At 56.7% G+C, this 25969-nt stretch overlaps 1 protein-coding gene across 6 annotated transcripts in view; it reads right to left on the bottom strand.

Moving 5' to 3' along the window:
- Nucleotides 1–25969, bottom strand: part of ACTN4 (actinin alpha 4) — a 73862-nt gene that overhangs the window by 20297 nt on the left and 27596 nt on the right. For all 6 annotated transcript variants that reach the window (XM_070770977.1, XM_019979354.2, XM_019979351.2 and 3 more), the window contains exons 2-7: nucleotides 8422–8536; nucleotides 8037–8156; nucleotides 4520–4606; nucleotides 3616–3703; nucleotides 1653–1731; nucleotides 351–432 (exon numbers count right to left, since the gene is read on the bottom strand). In XM_070770977.1, the coding sequence (XP_070627078.1) occupies nucleotides 351–432; nucleotides 1653–1731; nucleotides 3616–3703; nucleotides 4520–4606; nucleotides 8037–8156; nucleotides 8422–8536 (571 nt within the window). The remainder of the gene's footprint in view (nucleotides 1–350; nucleotides 433–1652; nucleotides 1732–3615; nucleotides 3704–4519; nucleotides 4607–8036; nucleotides 8157–8421; nucleotides 8537–25969) is intronic.

The raw sequence follows: 25969 nt of genomic DNA, 5'->3' as shown, positions 1-25969 counted from the left end.
TGTGGGCTCCAGATCCCTAGCCTGTGGCAGGCAGGAAGGTGGAGGCCTTGGTTATTCACAGAAGCCGACCCTCCCAGTGACTGAGGGGCGGGACCAGTCAGGAAGGGCTATGGCGGGGGTGCCGGGGCCCAGGCCCCAGGGGCGGCCCTAAGAGCTGGTCCCTTCAAAGACCCCTTCCCCACCAACTCCAACCCAGGCTGCTCCCGCCTGGGCGCCCTGGGTGACGACACCATTATTCCCGGTTCGAGCAGATTTGCTCAGGCGTTCCGGCTGGCTCCACCAGCTCCGAGGTCACCCCAAGACATGCCCGTAAAACAGCGTGCTGACAAGAGCAAGAGCGATGTACTTACCCTCTGCATCTAGCATCTTGGGGATGTCGAGGTATTTCTCAGCCACTTCGAAGGCATTGTTCAGGTTGGTGACGGGGTCGTCCTGGGGGAGGGAGGCGAGAGAAACATGGTCAGGGGCAGGATGCACAAGCAGAGGGAACAAGGGCTGGCCCCAAAGGGAGGGATCCTGGGGAGGGCTGGAACTGGAAATGTTCCTTCAGGCAGTTCTCAGCCATGTGTGCTGCTGCAGGGAGTTGGGGGCGGGGCAGACACACCTGGATAAAGGAACACTCCTGGAAATCTTTGGGGGGCTAACTGTGCACCTTTCCTTCAGAAAAAAACAGGTGTGCTCTTTCCTTAGAATTTCCAGCCATCCCTGGGTCCCAGATCAAGACCCCTGCCCTGAAACACTGATCCAGACCTGAGAGCACACTGGGGTGTGGGCATGGGGGTGGGGAGCAGAAAGCCTCCGAGTTCTAAGCTCAGTCCAACTCACAGGATGGGAGCCCACTTCACATTGACCCTCCCTCATGGGCCTCTCCCACTCTCCAGCTACAGCCCAATTCGATTACTTGATTAGTGGCTGTGGCCTGAGCAGGCTGAGTGCAGGCCTGGGCACCCCCATCCCCCAATCTGGGCCCCCATCTGGGATGATGCTCTTTCTCTCTGGCCCTAGGCTGCCTCCCCCATGGGCCCTGCCCCACGAGGCCAGCTCAGGAGTGCCTTCCTTCTTCTGTAGCATGGGTACCCCCATGATGGTTCAGAATTCCTTACCGCTCCCCACTGGGCAGAGCGTGAATGCTTCCAGAATCTAGAGGGTTATGGAAGGGGAGCTGGGGACCTTCCTGGTGGTCCACTGTTAAGAATCCGCCTTCCAATGCAGGGGACTCGGGTTCGATCCCTGGTTGGGGAACTAAGATTCCACATGCCAAGGGGCAGTTAATTAATCCCGTGTGCCACAACGACTGAGCCCTCATGCCACAACTAGAGAGAAGCCTGCCCGCCCCAACTAGGACCTGATAAAGTCATAAGTAAATAAATAAAAAGGAAGCAGAACTGGAAGGCATTGTCGGCCAGGATCTCCCATAACCCCTGGCAGCTCAAGGAGGGAGAAGGGGACAGGTCCCAAGGGGAGCAAAGAAGGCGAGATCAGCCACCAAGCCTGGGTTTCCTGATGGCTGGCACAGGGCCCTCCTGGTCTGCCCATCTGAGCACAGAGTTCAGCTCTGGACACCAGCGACGGATGGGCTGGGGGAAGTGGCCCAGAGTCAGGGTCAGAGTTGGGGTGTCTGTGGGCCACCGAGGGGAGTGAGAGATGCGTACCTTTCTCAGCTTGTCGTACTCGATCAGCTCTGGTCTGTGCCGGTGGATCAGGGCATTGAAGGCAAGACCATCCTTCCAGCTGGGGATGGAAAGGCCAAGGTTGTGAGGAGGGCCCCCATGGTCATGAGTGGCTATGGGCCGTGAGCACACAGGAATGACTACCTCCCACTTAGCGAGGGGGTCTAGAGAGTGTGCCCGGCTGGCTGTGAGCCTGGCTGCTGGAGCCAGACCGTCTGGGGGAAAACCCCACCCCTTCCGCTGTCAGTGCAACCTTAGGCAAGTCCTCTAACCTCCTGCTACCTCAGTTTCTACATCTGCCAAATAGGGATAATACAGTGCCTACACTTCATCGGGCTGTTGTGAGGATGAGTAACTGTGTGAGGCTTAGGCCAATACCTGCCACGTGACAAGTGCTTTATGACTGCTTGTTACCGGGGTAGCTGTGCCCCGCTGAGCACTGCCGTGCGTGGCCCCACTGAACCGGACAGGCCTGTGCTGCGGGCCCTCTGCACCTTGGCTGACCTGACCGGTGTGCTGGCTAAATGCCAGGATGTGGCCTGGCATGAGGGGCTCTGTTCAGAGGGAAGTGACAGCTGGTCACAGGCCAGACTGGTCACATTTCCCTGCCCGGAAACCTCTAAGGCAGGGGTCCCCAACTTCTGGGGTGTACACAGGTACCTCCTATCAGGTCAGCGGCAGCATCAGGTTAGAAATAAAGTTCACAGTGAATAGAATGGGCTTGAATCATCCCAAAACTACGCCCCGCCTCCCACCCTCAGAGAGAGGAATGGTCTGTGGAAGAACTATCTTCCATGAAACCAGTTCCTGCTGCCAAAGAGGTTGGGGGCCGCTGCTCTAAGGGCTGGCTCTTCTGGAGGTCAGGCTTTCTGGCGTCTCACACAGACCCCGTCTCTGAGCACGGCACTCCTGCTGGTTACCTTCTGCCACCTCATCCTATTTCGTTGTCTTTCTTCGGCCCTTCTCACTACTTGGATTAGGCCGGTTCCTGCACACCTTTGGGAACTGCTGGTCCCCGGCTGAGGTGTGACCTTCCAAGGGCAGGGACTTGATCTTAGCGCTAGTGTATTCCCACTCTTGGCATGGAGTAGGCACTCCACAGGTACCGAGTGACTGAATAAATAAACGAATGAGAAGTGCACGGAGGACCAGCTAGCTGGGAAGGAAGGAGACGTGGAGGAGATCGAGGGAGGGACTGCACGCTATGAATGGCTGAGCACAATGGTCCCCGATGCCCAGTGCAGGGCCCTGGGGAGCCCGAGGACACAGCAGGACCTCCGTGGACGATGGAAAACCCCGTTCTTCATCCCTGTGTTTGCCCTCTCCTTGGACCATCCACCCCAGAAAGACAGCAGAGGCTCAGAGGGGTCAAGTCACGGTCATGTCAGATCTGGTCTCAAGGCCACCCAAAAGCCTGCACGCCTAATCCCCAGGCCGTGCCATACTCCCAGATCTCCCACTGACCATGCCTGCCTTGTGGACACACTCATTTTCTGCCCTGACCAGAGGGAGAGCAGGCTTATTGTGGCTGAGTCCTGTTCCGCTAATAGACACAGGGCACATTTCCCCCGACACTAAACTCACGGGGACGGCAGCTCCCTCTTGAGATGTCAAAACAAAGGAAGAGCTGTGCTGCTGCTTCTGAGTTACCTGACTTGGGGAAGAAGACTCTACAGGGCCTCCCAGAAGTGCTGGGCCACAAGGCCTTCAGCCCGGGACAGTGAGCTGACTGCCACCTCCCCCAAGGCACGCAGGGACCTTCCCAGGGGTTCATGGAAGCCAGTTGGGGGGGGCACTCCTGAGAGCTGGCACCTCACAGACCCTGACAAAACCACAGGAAGAGGGCCAGGGTGGGGGTGGGGGTGGGGATGGGGCCCGCCAGCATCTCGAGTCCTGGGAAGCAGCGTGGGGATGATGTGGGCCAGGCCCTCAGCCAGCCGCTCACCTGATGTGGAAGTTCTGCACGTTGACGTTCTTGTACGGGGCCGTCTTTCTCTGGCACCAGAGGAGGAGCCCCTCCTTGGCAGAGGTCTCTGCAGAACACACGAGGACAGTAAGCCCAAGCTCACAGCTAAAGGCACAGCACCCAGGGCAGGTGGGTCACCCTTGGGGCTCAGGCATAAGGGGCAGAGAGAAGCTGGGGGAAGAGGCCCTTGGACGGGGCAGCCACAGTGTGGGTGCCCCTTCCAGATACTAGCCGCACGCCAGGCCCCAGAAGCAGTCACTCCCCTGGGGTCACCCTGGAAGTGACAGTGACAGGGCAGTGTCAGGGCCTGAACCTGAGCCGTTTCTGACCCCAGCCTATGCCTGGTGGGACACACTGCCCAACAAGCGCCTGATGCAGGCCCCGGCTTCTGAACAAGGCCCCAAGGACAGGCTGCCCGCTCAGGGGCCGGCTGCAGCTTTGAGGAAGCAGGTGGGAGCGCCCCAGGAGGTCCCTCCGTTCCCCGTGGGCAGCGCCCTGTGGACTGTCCTCAGCAGACTGGGCGTGCTATGAGGGCAGGTACCACGTGTGTCCTGGTCACCGCACTGGCCCGTCACCAGGAGCCCCTCCACACGCTGGCCCCGTGGTTTCCCACCCTGTGCTGGCCTGGATCCTGGAGGCCAAGTCCGAGGGTGGGAGGTGGAGTGGAAACATGGGTGCTGATGCCCCGCAGAATGAGGCCAGGCCTGACTCTATCGCGAGTCTGATCCCAGATCACCACATGGCGCGGTGATGGACTCAGGAAAGAGCCTCGAGGCATGAAGACAAAACACCCGAGAGTCTAACCAAGTCCCCAGAACTCGGGTGGCACCGGGGTTGAGAGAAAAGGCTGCTCTCTGCTGGTCGGCAGGCCACCGGCTCTCACCTTCCACAGAGATGTCCTGGATGGCGAACCTGAGGATGATGGTCCAGATCATTCCCAGGGTCATCTTCGCGTTGCCGTCCACAATCTCTGCACACAGGGAAAGGCGCAGAGGGTGAGAAGGTTGTTAGAGCCAGAGGGTGACTCCCCAGGTGGCCCCCGGCCCTGTCTAGAGTTCAACTCCGTCATCTGACAGAGCTGCCCAGGCCTGTCCTGCACCACCTGTGCTGGGAGGTGTCCCTCAGCAGGAAGTGTGGTCCCCAAAGCCTTCTGCCGCTTGGCACCCTCAGGCTTCCTTCCACACACGTGTTCTTAGCCACACAGGCCTCCTCCTCTTCGGGCAGCTGGTCCTCGTGACCCAGTGCAAAGGACTGCTCCCAGGCACTGTTGGGCCTGTGTTTCTGGCCCCGTCAGGTGCAGGCCACGCTAGTGTTGGTTGAGAATCTGTCCCCTTCCTTCCAACCAGTGCTGCCACCTCAGTCCAAGCCGCTGTCGTGTCCCCCAGATCTCGATGCACCGCCTCCTCCGTCCCCGTGATCCACTCCCACGCAGCAGGGTGGTCACTTTAACGGGTGTGTTGGATTTGTGTCGAGCGCCTGCTTCAGGCCCCACCGTGCCTGACACAAACCCTGTGTGCTGGAGGCGGGCTCACAAGGCCTGCTCTGCGTGACCCGGCTGCTCCCTCCCTGGCACTCTCTAAGCTCCGCCCTCTTGGCGAGTCAGAGTTTGCTTGCTTTAAGGATCTCACACCTTCTGTCCCCCCAACAAAGTGCACCCCTTGCCCCCTTCCTCAGAAGGCTGGTGGTCCTTCCCAGCCTGTTCTACGTCACCTCCCGGCTTCCCTGACTTCCCTGGCACCTGCTCTTGCCCTCACACGCACACACTGGCTGGTCTGTCTGCTAGTTCCGGGGCTTCCCAGCTGGTACAGTGGTAAAGGATCTGCCTGACAAGCAGAAGTCATGGGTTCGATCCCTGGGTCAGGAGGATGCCCTGGAGAAGGAAATGACAACCCACTCCAGGATTCTTGCCTGGGAAATCCCACGGACAGAGGAGCCTGGTGGGCTACAGCCCATGGGGTCACAAAAGAGTCAGACATGACTGAGCGACTCAGTGGCGGCAGTAGCTGCCTATTCCTCGTCTGCCTTGTCATCAGTCCTGCACCCCCAGCACCTGGCCCAGCGAGAGACAGAGAGAGACAGAGACAGAGAGAGAGAGAGAGAGAGAGAGACGTGGAGCCACGGGCAGCGGGGAGCAGGGGGCACAAGGGCCAGCTGCCAAGCTTGCACTTCCTCAGCTGACCGAAAACCACTCTCTCAGACTCCTAGGGGTGAGAGAGAAGAGTCTGGACCACACGTTCCTCAGCTTCAGCAACTTGCAGAAAAACCACTTCTGTGACGCTCAGGCACTGTGGGGCCTGGGGCCGGGTGGAGAAGTGCGTACAAGCAGCCGCAGACCAGAGCCCATGGGCCTGACATGCTTGTGGCGGTCCTCTCAGGCCTGTAGCCCACTGCGCCTCTCACAGCCCAGATGCAGGAGGGAGGCTGGGAGAACAGAGGGAGGCTTCAAGAGACTGTGCTCACCGGCCTCGAGGACAGAAAACTCTAGGTGAGCCTAATTTGAGGAGGAGGGACGACGGTCCCCCAGAGGATGGGGCCCAGCCTTCCCAGAGGACACACTCACCAGGAGGGGGTGGGGTGGGGGGCTCTTTAGTCACTGGAGAGGCTTCCCCCAGTGAAGCTGTGGGCTGCCGGCTGAGGGGGGCTCTCCGTTTGAGGGTTTGGGGAGAGGAAATACATGCAGCTGGCTGCCTGGAGGCAGGGGAAGGACACGGTGTCCGTGCGCACCTTGCCCAGGGCAGAGAACCCCAGGCCTGGAAACTAGGGTGAGCCTTCTCATGGGGTGAGAGCAGGGATTTGTCTAGGAAATCCACGCTGCGTTCCTCCTGGGTGCCGGCCGCAGTGCCCGTTCCCAGCTGGTGCCCGAGAAGGCTGGTCACGGAGGGCTTAGAGAGTCCCTGTGACGGGGGGAAGGTGGCCGCTCTCATGACACACCCACCAGCTGCTCCCTGGACCTGCAGCTGTGCCTCCGCCTCCTGACCCCACTCACAAGCCCCACAAGCAAGTCATGTTCCTGCAGCTGCTGAGACGGTGCAGAGGGACAGGGAGTCAGGGATGGGCGGGGGGGCTAGATCAGGGCTCTCAGGTACCCCAGAGATCTCAGAATGGCTCCGGCCAGCTGCCCACCAGAGGCCCAACGGCCACGGGTGCTGGGAGCTAAGCGGTCTGGTCATGAACAGAGAACGTTTTTAGACTGAGTTTTTCTCCAAATGAAAACTGACGACTGCCATGGGTCTTCTCTCACCCTGTCTGTGTTTACAGGCTAGCATTTGAGCAAAATAAAAAAAAATGCAGCTGTGAGAAGCAGGAGGCTGGAGGGGAGCCAAGAGGAAAGATCCATGCAAGGACAGAAAATCTCAGGGCCTGATTGAATTCGGGCTTTTTTGTTTTTTTTTTAAACAAACACCAACCACCTCGACCGTCGCATGCGAGGCTTGGCACCCCTCCTTGGAGAGGGCCCGGGCCAGGGCAGAGCCTTGGAACACGGGATGTGCATTCTTGGCCTGGAGTCTCAGCCAGACTCTCAGAGCCCTGTCATTAACAGCAATTAGTTTTCTTTGTTTTTCTAAAAGCTGGGACAACATGGATGTCGGGGTGTACGAAACCCTGCTCTGACTAATGAGCAAGACTGTGAGCCCAGGCTGATGGGGACCTTCTGGGCTCCATCAGGCCTCGCCTGGTCTCCAAAGGCGCTGGGAAGCTGAAGACAAGAGCTCCAGCTGCTGGAGCGAGGGTACGCCGCTGCTCCCGCCAGGGCCCAGAGACAAGGTCACGGTGCTGGCTGGGCACCCACATGGGGCCCAGAGGGGTCCTGGGACTCCCGTCAAGAGGCCACACTCTCCCAGGCCACGCAGCCAGCAAGGTTTGCTCCCTGACCTCTGGACCTACACTCCCTGCCCCAGAGCCCGGACACTGGGCTGCAAGCCTCCTCCCCTCCTCTGAGCCCCTCCTGCCCGTGGACACCAGGCAGGGCCTAAGGGCAAAGGTGCCGCCGGCTCGAGACGGCGGGTCACGTGTCAGGCCCAGCACCGGGACGGTGAGTGAGGTGTCCGCGGTCCGAGCAAAGCCATTCCTCCCCTGTGTCCCTCGTGACTGGGTGAACCAGATTCCCTGGTCTTGGACTGGATTACTCTCTGGAGGAAGGAAAGCAGGGGTGGGCTGTGAACCCAACGCCACGTGGAAGGCAGTCACTGTGGGCACCACGTGGTGTATCCGGCACCCCCATCTTGACCACCAACACAACTTCTTTTTTTTTCTTTCCTGGATGCATGGCTTGTAGGATCTTAGTTCCCTGACCAGGGATTGAACCCGGGTCCTCGGCAGTGAGAAAATGGACTCCTAACCGCTGGGCCTCCAAGGAATTCCCGCAGCGCCACTCTGCTCCGGGCCCCACCCAAACTCACCTTCCGCCCCGATGGAGACCAGCTTGACCCCTTTGCTGGCGATGAAGTCCAGTGCCTTGTTCACGTTGTTGATTTTGTGCACTCTCATCTTGCCCCGCTCTGGCTTAGGTAACCGCTCCCCTGAGGGCGAACACCATGAAAGGGAGAGAGAGGGGAGACTTAGGGTCCCTGCTGCTCCCCAGAACAGGCCGACGCCGGTGCAGTGTTGCTGCAGCTGGTAGAGGCCTTGCTCTTGCCTGGCAGCCATGGGCAGGGCGGGTGGTGTCCTGGGGGCACCTGCAGGGTGGCTGGGCGGTGTCCTGGGGGCACCTGCAGGGTGGCTGGGTGGTATCCTGGGGGCACCTGCAGGGTGGCTGTTGTGGGGAGGTGGGGGGGCGGTGCTCACCTGAAATGACCTCCAGGAGGAGCATGAGCTTGAGCCCGTCTCGGAAGTCCTCATCAATGTTCTCGATCTGCGTGCCGGCCTTCCGCAGGTGGGAGTTGCACCAGGCTGTGAAGGTCTGGGGAGGCAGAACAGAGGGTGGCCAGGAGGGTCAGTGTGGCTGTCGGGGTTCTCCAGCAAGAGGGCCGGGCTGCGGCCCTGACTCTGCAACAAGGCCACCACGGGGCCCTCGCCAGGGGTCAGGCCCTGGGCCCAACCTCTATCTACACTGGCGCCCATCTCCACGGCGACCCAGGCAAGCTGACGGGAGGAAACTGAGGCTTAGGCTGGTTCCCAGACCACCGCTTGGTCAGCGGGATGAGTGGCAGAGTGTGGACTGGAACTCACATCAGCAGCCCAAGTCCTGAGCCAGAGCAGAGAACACCGGAGGATGGGGCCCGGGCGTGGCGTCCAAGGTGACTGGCGCTCAGCCCCCTGCTGGCTGGGGCCTCTGTCGTCATCGACTCCAGCGCCAGGGAAGTGCGTCACATCAGTTAAGGTGGACGTGTCCAGACACCTTCCGGGGAGACCGGCCCACGCAGCCCCAGCAGCAGGGTCTGGGAAAAAGCCCACGCCTGTTTCCCACGGGAGTCCCCTGCCCTGTCCCCACCAGCCTGCAGGCCCAGCGTGGACCTGGGCCGATGGCCAGGAATGCACGAGAGCTCGCGCTGCGCCCGAGTGTGGGCAGAGGCCGTGTGGGGGGCGAGGGGCTTCCAGGGAGACACTGGCCAAACACCATGTGTTTTGACAACAGTCACCAGAACAGCTCATTGGGAGACTCAATGCGAGGCCCCTCGCAGACAAAGAAGCCGCCTAATTAACATGCCGCTAGGCGGGTGTAAGCGAGGGTTCCCTCCAAACGCAACGATCCTTCCAAACCCGAAGAAAGGCGGAGGGTTGCGGGCGACTAGGGTACCCCACCCGCCTCCCACCAACAGGAAGAAGAGCCCCACCGCCACCACCCTGGAGAGACAGAAATCTGCCCTCGGCTGCCCCTCCGCCCCGCTCAGTCCACACCTACCCCTCCCTCACCATCAGCCCCTCTGGACACCCACCCAGGCTGACTAGCCTGCCCCACCCGATCCTGACTCAGATGCCTGCCCCTCCTCTGTGCAGATCTGTCAGAGGACCACTGTTTCCCCCCCCCCCTTTTTTTTTAGTATTTTTATTTATTTGGCTGTGCCAGGTCTTGGTTGTGGCATGCGGGATCTAGCTCCCTGACCAGGGATCAAACCCAGGCCCCCTGCACTGGCAGCGTCGAGTCTCAGCCTCGGGACCCCCACCAGGGAAGTCCCTCTGCTTCACTCCTAACAGGTGCGTGCTGTTTTCCGCCTCCTGGCAGCCGTGAGCTACTCTGGAGCAGGTTCTCAGCGAGGTGCGCACGCATCCGCCTCCCCCATCTTACTTCCCTTGCTCCTTCCCCTGAGCAGCTCTGAATTCGGACAAACCGGGGCCAGGCTGCTGGTTACACCATTCCTGCGGGTAGGTTACCCAACCCTCCTAACGCCCGTTTCCTCATCTGCTACGTGGCAGTGAAGACACCACCCGAGTCACGCACGGTCAGTGCAAGGGTTCACAGTGGTGACCCTGTGGAGCTGGGCCACACAGCAGGTGCTCGGTTCTCCACACACCACGCTTCCCGGGGCCCCTCCTCCTCGGACACCCTGCCCGCCCTGGCCACCACACACAGCCCTCGGCATCTTGGACAGCATTCTCCAGTCATCTGGGGTCTTGCCAGATGCTACGTGCATATACATGTGTGCTCCCGGGGGTAGAAATTTAGTCTCACATCACACATGTCTTTAGAATGCCCAAAGCACAGTGGTCTCAGGCCTGGGCAGCGGGCAGCAGCAGGCCGGGCTGGGACAGGAAGTGCCAGGGGATGCTGGGCCTCTGCTGTCCCCTGCGCCTGAAAGATGCAGTGGGGCAGCAGACTGGCCACCACATCCCTGGCTGAGGACACAAGAGGGCAGCTCCCAGAGCCCGAGCCCCCGGTGCTTCTGGGCCGAGCTCTAGGCACCTGGTCTGCGGGGAGGGCATCTCTCTCCATCAGCCTGTTACACCTGAGGCAATCCTTCAGGGCTTGAGTACCGGCCCCTCAGCTTACCTCTGGGTTGCAACCAGGTGACATGGCCTACCTACACCTCAGCATCCTTCTCTGTAGGACGGACTTATCAGAATTTACCGCCTGTATCTGCTGTGGGATTAAATGTGGGAGGAGGGTGGAGAGGAATGCTTTAAAACATCGGCCACAGAGCTGGGCGTCAAGTCCCGAGAACTCGCACACCTGGGAGCACACGCACACCAGCGGCGTCCCACTCCATCCCTGGGAAGGGTGGGACCTAGTCTCTCTGCAAAGGCCCTGAGCCCAGCACCACGGTTTGGAGGGGAAAAGAGATCGCAGGACATCCTCTCACTCCAACCTGGGCGGGCTCTGAATGAACCTGGCCTCACTGGGCTCAGGTCGTCTGTCCTCAGACGATCACAACACCGCCCGCTCTGCACACATGGCCCATCTCCACACCTTTGCTCACCTTCTCTGGGCAGGTAACAAGAGCTCTGGCTGGGGGCTCACCCAGACCTGCCTTGCCCACCGAGGCCACCTTCCAGGGGGGTAACCTCAGGCAAGCAAGGAGCCTCAGGCTCCGTGCTGGGTGAAATGGAGGCAGTATTCTCCCCTCTTAAACGATGATTAAACAAAATAACGCAAGTAAATCACTTAGGACTGTGCCTGGCACAGATGAAGTATTCAGTGTTAAACAAATGTCAAGGGAAGGACTACTTTCAGATAAATGGTAACTCTGCCTGGCACTCCGTCTCCCTGGCCGGAAGCAGGCGGAGGCCCAAGCAGAATGCAGAGCGAGTGCTCGGGGAGAATACCGACCAGCGCGGCCTTGGTGGCGAGGAACCCGACACGTGACGGACGGGAAGGCCGCCGACACGCCCCACGCCCGCACTCCATGGCCTGTCCGGCCGTCTTCTCCTCCCAGAAGACCAGGGGCATCTGCTGACACCAGAGACTCAGGGGGCCCCAAGCCCAGGGCACGGTGGGCAGGAGTCACGAGGCCCTCCTCGGGATCAAGCCCACCACTCGCAGCCCCAGCTCCATGTGGCACGACTGTGAGTAGGAGCTGGAGTTCCAGTGGGACATGAAAAATTCATAGCTGCTTCTACTTGGTTACAAAAATAACATTCTGCTTATTCACTCCCTCTCCCTGCCCGGTTTAGACTGAGATGTGCGGGGTGGGTAGTGTGGAGGGTGGTTTCTATAGATGGAGGCCTCGTGGGTCTGCTGTGCCCCCGCCACTCTGCAGCTCTGTCACACAGCACAAGTTGGGGAGCGCGGCCGGCCCTGCTGGCTCTGCGATGCCCAGGGCGCCGTGGGGCGGGACACCCACTCCCGAGACGGGCATCTGCTGCCTGCCGGCCAGGGGCAGGCCTGGCGCTGAACCCACCATGCTGAGCAAAAGCAGATCCAGGCTGCACGCTAAGGAGCTTCCAGTGTGATGAGGGACAGAACTGATCTCATTAACCAAGCGATGACTCAACTACAGAAGTGACACCCGCAGGAAAAGAGGGAACGGTAACAACCACAGCAGATACTCCCATAAGCTAACTATGTGCCCCGCGCTGTTCTGGGCACTTTGCCACATGTTAATAACATCTCTCATCCGCACAGCTACCTTGTGAGGCGGTTGCCATTTCTGCCCCATTTAACAGATGAGGAAACCGAGGGTCTGAGAGGTGATGTGATTTGCCCACAGGTAGTCATGTACCTGTAAAGTTACAGAGCAAGATTTAAAGCCAGGTACCCTGGCCCAGCTTCCCAGGTGGCGCTAGTGGTAAAGAACCTGCCTGTCAATGCAGGAGACATGAGAGATGCTGGTTCAATCCCTGGGTCAGAAGTTCCCCTGGAGGGAGGGCATGGCAACCCATTCCAGTGTTCTTGCCTGGAGAATCCCATGGACAGAGGAGCCTGGCAGTCTACAGTCGGAAAGAGTCGGACACGACTGAAGTGACTTAGCACGCGCCCTGGCCAAGCAGCCACACCCGGAGGCATCGCCTTACATTTGCCCTCCTCCCTCTCACCTCTCAAAGAGGGAGCTCACCAAAGTGTTTAGGATGCTGGTGGGGGAGGGGAGGGCATTTCCCTGAGGGTCCAGTGGTTAAGACTCCGCAAGCCCAATGCAAGGGGCCCAGGTTCAATCCCTGGTCAGGGAACTAAGATCCTACAAGCCATGTGGTATGGCCAAAAAGAAAAGGAAAAAGAGAAGGAAGCCCTGGGGAACAGCTCCTGACCTTCTGGCCAGGCAGACCCGGGTAAGTTCCCCTGTGGAGAATGAATGGGACAAAAATAAGAAAGACTTTCCAGAAAACAGGACCAGCATGTGCAAAGGCCCTGCAGCAGTGAGAAAAGAGCCTGGCCCTGGAGAAAGGGAGGGAGTGAAGGAGAGCAGCCTGCGTCATGAGGCTGGCAGGGCCACCCTCATGGGGCTGCTGCTGTGTGGGGACTGAGCCAGAGGGGCAAGGGTCAATGTGTGATGACAGGGGGTGGTGGGGAGGAAGGGTAAAAAGCTTCTTCTAAGAGAAACTTGGCAGGAGGAGGAAGACAGAGGAGCCGTGTTAAAGATGCCAACAGTGGTAACCAAGCAAGGCACACTCAAGGTTTTGGCTTCACCTGGGAGGGTCTGGGACTGCTGGCCCTCTGGGGGAGAAGGGAAAAGCCATAAGCATCTAGAGCTCATCTGGGTGGGGCTGTCAAGGTCACTTCAGGGGCAGCACTGGTTCTGAGCAGTGGCATGTCCCTAGCGCCTCATCTAAGAGCCCCCAGTGCAATCAACAAGCCGACAAAGCCTGACCTGGAGCCCAGATTAGGCACGGGAGGAAGTGAAGCAGACACAGAGCTTACATTCTGGTGGTGACGGGCGGTGGGGAGGTGGCGGAGAAAGGGTCTCACTGAGGCTAAATGTACAGTAACTGTTGATGGCTAGCTCTTACCATTTACACGGGCTTGCCTTGTAGCTCAGTTGGTAAAGAATCTGCCTGCAATGCAGGAGACCCAGGTTCGATTCCTGGGTCCGGAAGATCCCTTGGAGGAGTAAATGGTAACCCACTCCAGTATTCCTGCCTGGAGAATCCCACGGACAGAGAAGCCTGGCGGGCCACAGTCCATGCGGTTGCAAGAATTGGACACGACTTAGCGACTAAACCACCACCACCATTTACACGTGGGAACAGTTTAAAACCCCCAACCCTGTGGTCATGTGAGACACGTCATCTCCACTTTACAGGTGAGGAAACTGAGGCGGGGCGGGGGGAGGCTAAAAGACTTGCCGAAGGTCACACAGTCAGTAAACACAAACACGGGGAGGACACCCATTCCTCTGAGTGGAATGTTCCCTACCAGCCTGGGAAAGCAAAGTCAAGAAAGGTCCTGTCCCCATCTCGGTCCCCAAGCTGGAGCTGAGCTCGCATGGCGAGCAGAGGCAGGCAGGGCTCTTCCCCTCAAAGCCCACCTGCTTTTTTATTAATTCTTTAAAAAAAAAAAATTTGATCAGGCTGCATGGCACACAGGGTTCTAGTTCCCCCACAAGGGATGAAACCCACACCCCCTGCATTGGACGCAAGGAGTCCTAACCACTGGGCTGCCAGCTAAGTCCCCCACCTGCTTCTTAAAGGCTTGGCCTGAGCCCAGGCGGACAGTACCAGTGGCGGCCCTGCCATCTTGTGAAGCGAGCCTGCACACAGCCCTTGACCCACCTAGTGAAGAAGGAAGGATGTGGACACTGCCTCTGAGAACACATGTGCACAAAACCACAGAGAAGAGCTTTCAGAAGTTGCCTCTGCACACTGGCAGCCCGTTAAAGATTCTTCTCTGGTTGTTAAAATAGCACAAGGGTGTGGGGGAGCGGGGGAGGGCGCGGGGTAGGAGAAGAGAAGACTTGGTTTGGGCTCCACGGGTGCACTGGAAGGCAAGCCTCGGGAGCACCCCCCCAAGCTGTTTCTGCTTTCTCACTGTGTGTTGGAAGGGGAGGGCAAGGCCAAGCATCACTGGTCATCAAGTCCTTCCTGTGTCACAGGGGCCCCTCCCAGTGGCCAGGATGTGGGGCGGCTGGGTGAATGAATGATGGATATTGTTCGGGAGGTGACCTCAGCGGCCAGGAATGTGGCAGCAATGGGCTTTAATGAGCCATTCATGGGTGACTCCCTCCCCCAACCCAGAGAGGTAAACCTTCTGGACTCTGGGGCAGTCCCCAGTAAGAAACCAGTGGGCCCCCAGCAGGCAGGGTGATGGCACGGGCCAAGGGGAAGGATCCTGGCGGGATGCGGCTAACCCAGCTGAAAAAACTTTCCTGCCCTTGTCTTCTCAGCGACTACGTGTTACAAGCCATGTTCTCAGTACTGGAGGGGGTGGCGTGGAAGGAAATGTCGGCTGGAGGCTGGAATTCCACTAAACCCAGACTGAAGGGAGTCTCCTGCAAAGTCAGCTGGGACCCGAGGCTCGGGCTGGGGCGTGCGCGCTGGCTCTGATGATGGCTCTGGCGAAGGAGCTCCTGACCAGGGCTGGGGGCCGCGCTCGCCTGACCGCCAACGGACGCTCACATGTGGATTCCATTGACTCCACGCTGGACAGGGCTTTGGGAAAAGCCGCTGGCTGCCTCACGCTGCACCCCCGCCTTCCACTCTTTATACCGCCCACCCCCTTAGCCAGACGTCCCAGGCCAGCAGCCTGACCCAGAAGGACCGGTTGCCTAGCTGAGCCCCGGCAAACTCTCCCAGGGCACTGGCAGGCAGGACGGGGTTCCCTGGGGAGCTGGGAGTTGTCAAACCTTGCCTCTGCAATACCGTGTTGGGTTTGCCGCTCCGCTGGGGTGTCGGCCGCTTTGAGGGGGAGGGCACCATCCCGCCTCCTGAACTCCCACCTTGCCCGCTGTGGCCTCGGCCGCTGCCCATGGTTCCTGCTTCCACGGGACCTTGGGAAGGGTGTCCAGGGCTTGGACACAGGGGAGGGACAGCTATTTATTCCTGGGGTAGGCACCTACCCTTCTTATCGCCCATCTGCCGGCTACTGCCAGGCTTCGGGCAAGGCCTGGCCCCAGCGGGGCATCTTCTCAGGTCCTGAAAGCAGAGCCTGCTCCCCTGGCCCCTGGGCTTCACCAAGCCTAAAGGTGCTTTCAGGGTCCGAAAGCTAAGCCTTCCGGAATCTGGGTTACCAGTGGCCCAGGTGAAAAGGTGACTGCCCTGGCAATACCCGCATGGATCCATCCAGGAAGTCTGTGAAGCCTCTGGAATGGCTCTGAGATTACACATGGGAGGGCTCCTTTGAAGTAGCCTTTAGCAGATTCTAAAGATAAAAGCCAGGGAGCAGGTTGAGAGAAGAGAAAATGAACTGGTCATGATGACATGGCCACGACCAAGACAGGTGCAGCAGCGTGGGGCTCGGATGGCCCCGCCAGCTCAGGTCATCAGGGCTAGCGGGGCAGGGGCACGGGGACACTTCGGTTGCCCGTCCGGTTCCCAACTGCACAAGCAGCCAGGGACAGAGCTGAGTGCTTTGCCCCTTGACGACAGAACCTAATTTGAAAGCAATTACAGGGAAACAAGGAATGCTTCTTATGTCCTAGCCTGCCGTTGCCTTATTCGGAGTTTTTCTCGGCCTACATGAAAAAGCTGACTTCCCAGTCGGAGGAGAGGTATAAATACCGCAGAGTGGAGCAGCAAGCATTCCAAAGGTCCTGCGTGTCCATCCAGAAACCATCTCTTACCCCACCCCCTAGTCCCCTCCCGGTAGCCGGCGTCCCTGCCTCTGCCAACCCCCCGCGAGGCGCCAGAAAGCAAGTGAGTCGTTGCTGCCATGGGCTGCCTCTGGAGTGCTGGCCCCTCCTCCTTGGAAACGCTGGGCTAAGGCTTTCTTCTAGGTCTCTACAGGCTGCTTAGTTCTCATCGCGCAGGGCTTCCCTCAGATGCCACTGTCCCAGGGAGCCTGCCCTGACCCTGCTATTATCTCCACCATGCTATCACCTCCCTGCTTGTTCACCCACTCCACTGGTCACTATCGGAAACGAGGTTCTTTGTCTGTAACCCGTCTCCCTCCCACGTGCAACAGAAGCTCCACGAGAGCGGGGTCCTGCTGGCTGCAGAACCCACTGCCTGGCATGGTACCTGGCGCACAGTAGGTGCTGTGTAAATCCTAGCATGAATCAAATAGGGCTGGGGCTTCTCATGGCCAGTCGCTTAGGACTTCACGATTTCTAATCCCATTTAGACTGGTGAGGGTTCCTACTTAGGGATAAGACTGCTTGCTCTCTTTCAGGAGCTCACAGAAATAATCCTGGAGCTGTACACGTCCCTAAAACAAGCCAGGAAAGACAATGCTGTTGGTGTGCCACCCCCAGGGAATACAGCTGCCTTCGGCAGCCCTCTTCACTCAGGCATCTGAGGCCACTGGACATGCAGAGGCCCTGGTTCCAGAGGAGTTGAGCCTTAGGACTTCCCTGGGGGTCCAGGTGGTTAAGACTCCACGCTGCCAGTACAGGAGGCCCGGGTTCAATCCCTGGTCAGGGAACTAAGATCCCATGTGCCATGTGGCATGGCCAAAAGATTTTTTAAAACAAATAAGTTTTTAAAAAGAGAAGCTGGGCCTACACAGGGGCGGATTGTAGGTGGGCTAGGAGGAGGAGGCTGAGGAGCTGGCAGACACGTGAAGACATCCATCTGCCAGGGTCTGCAAGGCGGAGGGGTGGACAACATGGCCCAGTGCTCCAGAGCAAGGGCTTCCAGTCTGAGCAAACGTGGGTCTGAATCCCTGCTCTGCCACCCACTGTGTATGGCCACAGAAGATGACCTTCACCTCTCTAAGTGTCAAGTTCTTCCTGTGTAAGATGAGGATAACAGACATGTGGGCACTCAACAGGGTAACAGAGAAAAAACACGGCACACACAGCCTGTCAGAGTGGCTGTTCAACAGAGTTTCTATTAATTACTGGTGGTTTAGTTGCTAAGTCATGTCTGAATCTTGCTACCCTATGGACTGAAGCCTACCAGGCTCCTCTGTCTGTCGGATTCTCCAGGAGTGGGTTGCCATTTCTTTCTCCAAGGGAGATCCCAATCCAGGGATCGAACCCTGGTCTCCTGTACTGTAGCCAGATTCTTTACCAATTGAGCTACGAGGGAAGCCCCTTTCATTACCACATTATTCCTGTTCAGGAAAGTGCCATCATTGGTATCAGCCCTGCAGTTGGTACAGCCAGACCTCCCCCCTCCGCCCTCAGGATTCACCAAGCTGGCTGGCTGCTTCCCAGTGGCTGACACACAGCGGTCTTCCCCCAAACCTTCCCTCCCCTTGCCTGGCCACTCGACTACCAAATGAATAAAGGAATATAATGATCAGCTCTCGTTATTCTTGCTTCAGAGAGCCTTCCAATCCTGAGGTTCACAACCCTGGCTTTACAACAGAATTATCTAGGAACTTTCCTGGTGTATTTGCATTTTCTCTCTCTAACATTTACTGCCTTCAGCCATTAAGCTTTGAAAAGGCAATTTGTTACGCAGCAGTAGGTAACTAATACAAGTCAAGTAGCTGGATCACAGGCATGATCTCTTTTTAAGCATGTACTCTTTTTTAACCACATGCAGTCTGGTAAATCAGTTTTTTAATTGAATTATAATTCACATATCATAAAACTCACCCCTTTCAAAGTACATATAAAGGTCAGTGAGTTTTAGCATATCCATGAGACTGAAAAACTATCACCTCTGAGTCCAGAACATTTTCATCACCCCAGAACTGTGAGCAGTAACTCTTCTTTCCTTCACCCTCCCTCCCCAGCCCGACAACCACTAATCTACTTTCTCTCTGAATTTGCCTCATGGAGACATTTCACACAAATGGAATTATACAATATCTGGCTTTTTCTGGCTGGTTTCTTTCATTCAGCATGTTTTCAAGGTTCACTTACACTGTAGCGCATTCCTTTTTGACTGAATACTCCATTGTATGGACATATGACATTTTGTCCATTCACGAGTTGATGGACATTCAGGTTATTTCTACATTTGCTATTGCATACATCTGCTATCATGAGTAATGCTGCTACTGACATTTATGCACTAATTTTTGTGTGAAGATATGTTTCCAGTTCTCTTAAATATATACCTAGAAGTGCAACTGCTGGGTCGTATGGTGAATGTATGTATGTTTGATCATTTGAGGAACTGCCCAACTGTTTTCCAAACGGGCTGCACTATTTCACATTCCCACCAGCGGTGTATGATGACTCCAACTGCCCCACATCCTCACCAGTTCTTGCGATTAACTGACTTTTTGATCACAGTCACCCCAGTGGTTGAGGTGGTATCTCGTTGTGGTTTTTGATTTGCATTTCCCTCATGACTAATGACGCTGGGCATCTTTTCATGTGCCATTTTCTAACTGTGTATCTTCTTCGGAGAAATGTCTGTTGTAGTCCTCTGTCCGTTTTTAACTGGGTTATTTGGTCTTTTCACTGTTGCATTATGAGTTCCTATATATTCTGGACATCTGACCCTTACCAGATGTATGACTTGCAATTATCTCCCATTCTGAGGGATGTCTTCTCACTTTCTTTTGTCCTTTGAAGCAAAAAGTTTTCATTTTGTTTTTTTAAATTTTGGAGAATACCTAGTTTTCTTTAATAGCTTATGTTTTTGGCTTATCTAATAGACCATATCTAATATCTAACGGGCTTCCTTGGTGGCTCAACTGGTAAAGAATCCACCTGCAATGAGGGAGACCTGGGTTAGGTCCCTGGGTTGGGAAGATCCCCTGGAGAAAGGAACGACTTCTCACTCCAGTATTCTAGCCTGGAGAATTCCATGGACCATATAGTCCATGGGGTCACAAAGAGTCAGACATGACTGAGCGACTTTCACTTTCACTTTCTAATAGACCACTGCCTGTTTTCTTCTAGAAGTTACATTTAGGTCTTTGATCCAGTTGGAGGTACTTTTTGCATACGCTATGAGGAAAGGGTCTAATTCTATCCTCCACATTCAGTTGTTTTGGCACTATTTACTGAGAAAGCTATTCTTTCCCCAATGCATATGTCTTGGACCCTTGTTGAAATCCAAGCTACAGTAAATGTACAGGACTGGAGAGCTTCTTAAAAAAACGCCTGAACTTCACCCCAGGACAAATGAGCCAGATTTCTTGGAAATGGGTCCCAAATACAATATTTTACAAATCTCTAACCAGAAGCCAGGGTTGAATCTAACAGAAAGCCAGGGTGGAGAATCACCACTCAGATCTAACCTTTTGTTCTAAAAATGAGGAATCCAAAGCCCAGGCAGAACCAGGGAGCCCTCGCCACTGCATCTGTTAGACTAGACAGGACTCTTGGAGAAGCAGGGGACAGGCAGCCCAGGGTACAGAGGTGCCCCAGTCTGAGCCTGTCTCTGTTCTCAAATGGACCTTTCTGGAGTCCTCTCACGCATGGAAAACTGAGCCAGCAACCCATAGCTGCTCAGATTACACTCCACAAACTGGGTCCTCCCAGGGTTGGGGGAAGCCTGCTCCCCCCAAACACACACACACACACACACACACACACACACACACACACACACACACACAGAAGCCTGCTCCCCCCGAACACACACACACACACACACACACAGAAGCCTGCTCCCCCCGAACACACACACACACACACACACACACACACACACACACACGCAATCCACAGGGAAGCAAGGGTCTGAGCTACAGGCAGGCGGAGCCCACGGGGTGGAGGTAGAAGGCAAAGCTCCGCTTTCAAAGGAGGCCTTCTCAGCAGGAAGAGGAGATGGGTGAGGCCTACCTTGAAATAGCTACCTTTAAAAGAGAAAACTTCCACTCCCAAAAGGCAGTTTTAAAATTAGGGCAGCAGCAGCAGAGGCTGGGGCCCTGCCCTCTGCCTCCTCTGGCCCCATCTGGCATTCTGCTGTGAGACAATCGAGCACAGGAGGCCCTTCACCTGGAGAACAGGGAGTCTGAGCCACAAAAACCCCATTTATTTTCAATGGCTTACAGCTGGGCTCGGGTTTCGGCCTAGGGAGGGGAGATTAAAGATCGTCTGGTTTAAACTTTGATCCTTCAGAAAGATAGCCAAGTGAGCCAGTTCTGGCCTCGAGACTGTGCGGCCTGGAATCTGAACAGGTGCCTAAGAGGACCGGTCTTTAGCATTCACACCTCAGCCGGGGCAAATCCGCCCATTGGATGGGCTTGTCCAGGTAACAGGTGTTTGATATTTGGGGATAAAAAGTCGGCGAGGGGGAAACTGACGGGACACTGATGGGACCTGAGTGTCTTCCGCCCTGGGCCATGGCAGCCCACCCCAGGAACTCCCCAACAGAATCCAGGGGTGCAGAGAGTGCTGAGGGCCAGGGCCACCCGACAGCAGGCACGCCCATTCCCCCATCCTACCCTCATTCACCTTCTAGAAGACAGCTTGTTTTCTGCTGCAGTTTACATGATCCCTGAACTGGGCACTGCTGGTAGAAGGGCAAGCAACTGGGGCCGGCCCCGGAGTGATCCCTAATGGTGCTGCTGGTTTCGCCTTTGACATCTGAAACTCCTCCTCGGTGATCCCTTTCCTTTTTCCTGTTTTTGGGATATTCTGATTCATCAGTCAGCCAGTCAGGACAGAAACCTTCTCCCGCTCCAGTGCAAAGCAGGGAGGTAGGCGACACGGCCAGGGTGGAGCGGGTTGGGCTGGAAACCTTTGCTCTGGACACACCGGGGGAACCGGAGCTGGGCCAGTGCTCACAGACGTGCACTGTTTCCTATATGCTTTGTCCCGCTGCCTTCTCGCTCTCACAGCCTGGGAGCAGACAATCTCTTTGGGAAGCAGGGCGAGCCTTGAGGCTGCGTGAACGCAGGCATTTATCTGCAGGACCCATTCTCCTCATCTCGGAGTGGACCAGCACCGGCAGGGGCATCGTGGAGGTGCTGGGTGCTCATCAGCCCGCCTGCCTTTTGCTGAGGCTCGTACTGGAGAAGACAGTGAATGAATCCATCGATCAATACGAGAGGTGCCTCAGACCAGAAATTCCAGGCCTGGAGTTTGAAGTTTGCCAAGAGGCAGTTGGAGTTGTTCAGAATTATCTACTCTTGCCCTGTGTCCTACCTCGCTGGCTCTGTGTCCTGGCGGGGTACTAGAATGGTCCTGGGGGTGGGAGGGGGAGGCATCATTTCTGTAGGGTAAGAAATCACTCTGGATTTGGATTCTTTTCTTTTTTTTTCTTTACCATAGGCACTCCTTCTCAGACCCCTTGGACACACAAGATGGACAGTGTCTTAGGAAGATTTTAAAAAAGGAAAAACCAAAATATGGTTCTATAGCCAAAGGGTAATTACAGGACTGGGAGGAACCAGCAGAGAGAGACTGAAACCTCTGACTCATAATTGCTCTATTAAAAACGGTGAAACCGTTTGCCCTGGCGGAACGACAGGGCTAGACTGTCACCCTGGCTCGCCCAGCCTACAGGCCTTCCCCTGGCTGGTGCAAAGGCCTAGCTGAACCACACGGAACCACAAGGCAGGCATAAGGGGCGGCGGCTCCAGGGGCATCGTGACGTCACAGGACAAAGGCGCCCCTGCTGCTCTCGGCTGACTCCTGGCCCTGAAACGACAGAGTGGCTTGCTCTGCGTGTGTGTGGGAGTACACACGGGGGGAAGTCAGGGGATGAGGGAGCATTGTGAAGTTGTGAGTTCGGTTTTCCAGGGAGGGACTCTGAGGACCAGCTCAATCTGCCCCATTAAAGCTACTAAAGGAGCTGAGCCTCAAAGGAAAACAGCAGAGGTGTTTGTACAGTTGGGTGGGGTCTACCCTGACACAACTGCGTGGATGACTCACAGTTACTGAGCGCTTACTATGTCCCAGGACTTGCTCTGAGTGCTCTACATTTTACAGATCAGCCACCTGCCTGTGGTCACACAGCTGGTAGGCGTCAGAACCGGGGCCCACACGTCTCCTAACCAACCTAGAGTCTGGCCAAGGCTGTTTTCCGTTTCTGCTTTTCACTCTGGCAGGGGCAGGGCCCTCTGTGAGGTACCTCACTTAAGTTTCTTTCCTTTGAAAGCAGACACACAAGTGAGCGCAGTCCTGGAGACCCTCCGCCAATTCCACCCGCCACTGGGGCCACCAGCGCCCCACACCCCCCACGGCCGCGTCGCAGGGCTAGCTCGCGGGCTGCTGTGTGAGTCACGGAAGACGGAGGGCTGGTCAGGTGACCCACGAGAATCAGAGCTATGCTGAGGTGGCCTGGTTACCTTGACATTCCTGAGATTCTGCCAAGGTAAAAAGTAACCCGAGGAGTTTGCCTTATATGGGCACAATGACAGATTTCGACTTGACAACGTGTTAACTGACCCTGTATCAAATATCAAATCCGTTCCCGGACTGCATAGGAGACGCCCGATAAGAGCCTCTCTGATAGTATAGGAAAAAACAATTTATGACGGGCTACGGCCAGTGACTCATACAAAGGTGCAGCCATTGTGTGCCCTGACGAGGAGGAAGAGAAGGCTGGTGGTTCTCCGGCCACGCGGCTCCATCGCTCTCTCCCCGACACGTGATTGGGGAGGCCTGGCTCCCAAGCCTCCCTCTGTTCACAGGGCTTGGCTCAAGGCAGGGCCCGGAGGGAATCAATTTCAGGCTGGGGTAGAACAGCAAGTCCTGCCTGGACTCTGAGCACCCGGACCACCTGCTTCCTCCCAGAGGAGCCCCAAACAGGAGAGGCAGGGGCCGAGCTGGAGGCTCCAGGGATGACAGGGCTAGGTCTGAGTGCCCCGACACTGCCTGAGAACAGAGAAGCTGGCCGGACCCAGGATCCCAGAGAGTCATCTGGGCCTGGGCCTGGGCTGACGTTGCTGGCATCAGACCCCTCCTCCAGGAGGGGGAGACTCATGGCTCAAGAGCTTCTTCCAAACTTCACTCATTCATTTCCAGTAAAAATGCTGCCAACTCCTCAGCACTGGGATTAAACAAACATCCCTGCCCTCACGGAGTCTACATTCTAGTGGAGGGGATGACACGGAAGGAAGGAAGATGGTGGTGGTGCAGTAAAACAGGGTTACGCAACAGACAGAACTGAGTAACTGGGGAGGGAGTTCAGCCAAGTCAAGGAAGACCTCTCTCTGAACCAACAGAAGGGGCCAACCAGTTGACAGCAGGGGGGAGATCATTCCAGGAGGAGAGACCCCAGGTGGGAACAGGCCTGGACGGTGTGGTGGAGCACAGAGAGCCGAGAGGAAGAGCAGAAGCCTAACAGGCCCCTGGAGGAGGGCTGGGGACTACGAGTCTAAGGGTTGCTGTTTAGTCCTTAAGTCATGTCCGACTCTTGTGACCCCCGTGGACTGTAGCCCACCAGGCTCCTCTGTCCATGGAATTCTCCAGGCAAGAGTACTGGGGTGGGTAGCCATTGCCTCTTCCAGGGGATCTTCCCGACCCAGGCATCGAACCCACATCTCCTGCATTGGTGGTGTGTTCTTTACTGCTGAGCCACCAGAGAAGCCCGTTCTAAGAGTGGCAGGAAGCTTTTGTGGGGGAGGGGGCCGTAGCATGACTGGATTTAGGTTGTGAGAACAGCCCCTGGTGGCCGTGGGGCAGCAGGGTTACAGCAGTGAAGATGGAAAGAACTCTGAAGGCAGAGCTGGCAGGACGCGCCCATCCTGTGTCAACGCCCCCTCCTTCCCAGACTCAGGTGACGGTTACTCCACAGCTTCGTGCAGACGCGGAACCCCCCCCACCGCCCCCACCAAGTCATCTTCTTTAGAAACACACAGGCCTGAGAGTGAACCCCAAGAGGCTTCACAAAGGGACAGTGGACCTCCTCTCTCAGCTGAGACGCAGACATGATGCCCAGGGGCGATTTTCAAACAGCATTCTGAAAGAGCTCAGCTGCGACGGGTGCCGGGTGGGTAGGGAGGGAAGCTGCCTCCCTACTCACATTTAACCTCAGCAGCTATTTATTCGATTTTATAACATGGCAGATCCATGTGGGATTCGACTTGAAAGACAGCTGTGCCACTGGAAAAATGTCACTGCTTTAAATCTTAAACCCCCCGTGCAAAATCTATTTCGAATGGCTGCAGCCCCTTCCACGGTAGCCCCTGCGTCCCACGGGAGGGAAGGGGGGCGGACGGGGCAGGAGGCGGCTCTGGCTCCACTGACGTGGACCCCGTCAGTCCCATCCCCTCCCCTGCCTGGGCCTTTGATCCTCTCTGCGCTGTGGGTGGCAGGCGGCTGCAGGAAGGCAGACACGCCATGTGCTGCCGTCCTGTCTGAGATGACTGAGGCCCGCTCCCTTCGCTAAGGTGGGGCTACAAACAAAAAGAGGATAAGAAGGCCTATATCCCAAAGTGCACCCCACCACCCCCCCAGCAGCTGGCCTGTGGCCCACAGATGGAACCTGTTGCATAGAACCACCGAAAAGGCAGCCTGAATTCACAACAGAGTGACCAAAGTGGGCAGCTGTTCCCCCTCACCAGTGGGAGCGAACCCATGCCGTGAGTCTCTAACTTCTATAGCATCCTCTCCTCTTGGAAAAGAAAACAAAGAAAAAAGGAAGTAATGGAAGGTGGAGAAAAATAAGAAATCCCCTGTTTACGTAATTAAACATCAACAAGGGTGACACTGGCCTTCAGGTAGCTTCCCATCTCCTGGAGAAAGAGATTCAGGACAAGTAAAGGGAATCACAGCTGAGGGTCTGGGGAGACGTACAGAACCTGCCGCTCTGCCCTGGAGGAGGGCGCGGTCCGGCTGGAGAGGGACACCAGTGAGCCAGTCACTGCGGGGCAGTGTGATCTGAGGACAGCAGAGGTCAGGCGACACCGGATCCGGGCCCTGAAAGAGGAGCGCTATTCTGATAGGTGGTGACCTGGAAGAGGGTCGTCCCACATGGTGGAAACATCAAGAACAAGACAACATTAACGTGCAAGAGATCTTTGGGGAACTCCTCAGGGAAAGATGGGCTTCTCTTGTGGCTCAGCTGGTAAAGAATCCGCCTCCAATGCGGGAGACCTGGGTTCAATCCTTGGGTTGGGAATATCCCCTGGAGGAAGGAAAGGCTACCCATTCCAGTATTCTGGCCTGGAGAATTCCAAGGACTGCATAGTCCATTGGGTTGCAAAGAGTCGGACACGACTGAGCTACTTTCCCTTTCAGGGAAAGATGCAAGAGACGATGGCAGCTGGGGTCAGAAGGTAGAGAGGCTAAGGAACTCAGAATTTGTCCTCTGGGAAGATTCCTCAGAGTGACCTGGTTAGATATGAGTCATGTTCATGGAGCCACCGAGATGAACTGGGAGACTGGAGCGAAGCCAGTTAGGAGGCCGCTGTGGGAGACCTGGCCTGGTGTGGCCAGGGTGTTGATGATGGAGCCAACATCAGAGCACTTCCTGTGTGCCTGGCAGGGTGCAAAGGGCGCATAGCACTAACTCACGGGAGACTCCCCACAGGCCTTGGAGGCAGTCAGTACCCTCAGCGGCCCAG

The sequence above is a fragment of the Bos indicus genome, chromosome 18 (genome assembly GCF_029378745.1).
Source record: "Bos indicus isolate NIAB-ARS_2022 breed Sahiwal x Tharparkar chromosome 18, NIAB-ARS_B.indTharparkar_mat_pri_1.0, whole genome shotgun sequence".
Lineage (NCBI taxonomy): Eukaryota > Metazoa > Chordata > Mammalia > Artiodactyla > Bovidae > Bos > Bos indicus.
The sequence above is the reverse complement of the archived record's forward strand: the minus strand, read 5'-3'. Positions and strand labels throughout refer to the sequence as shown.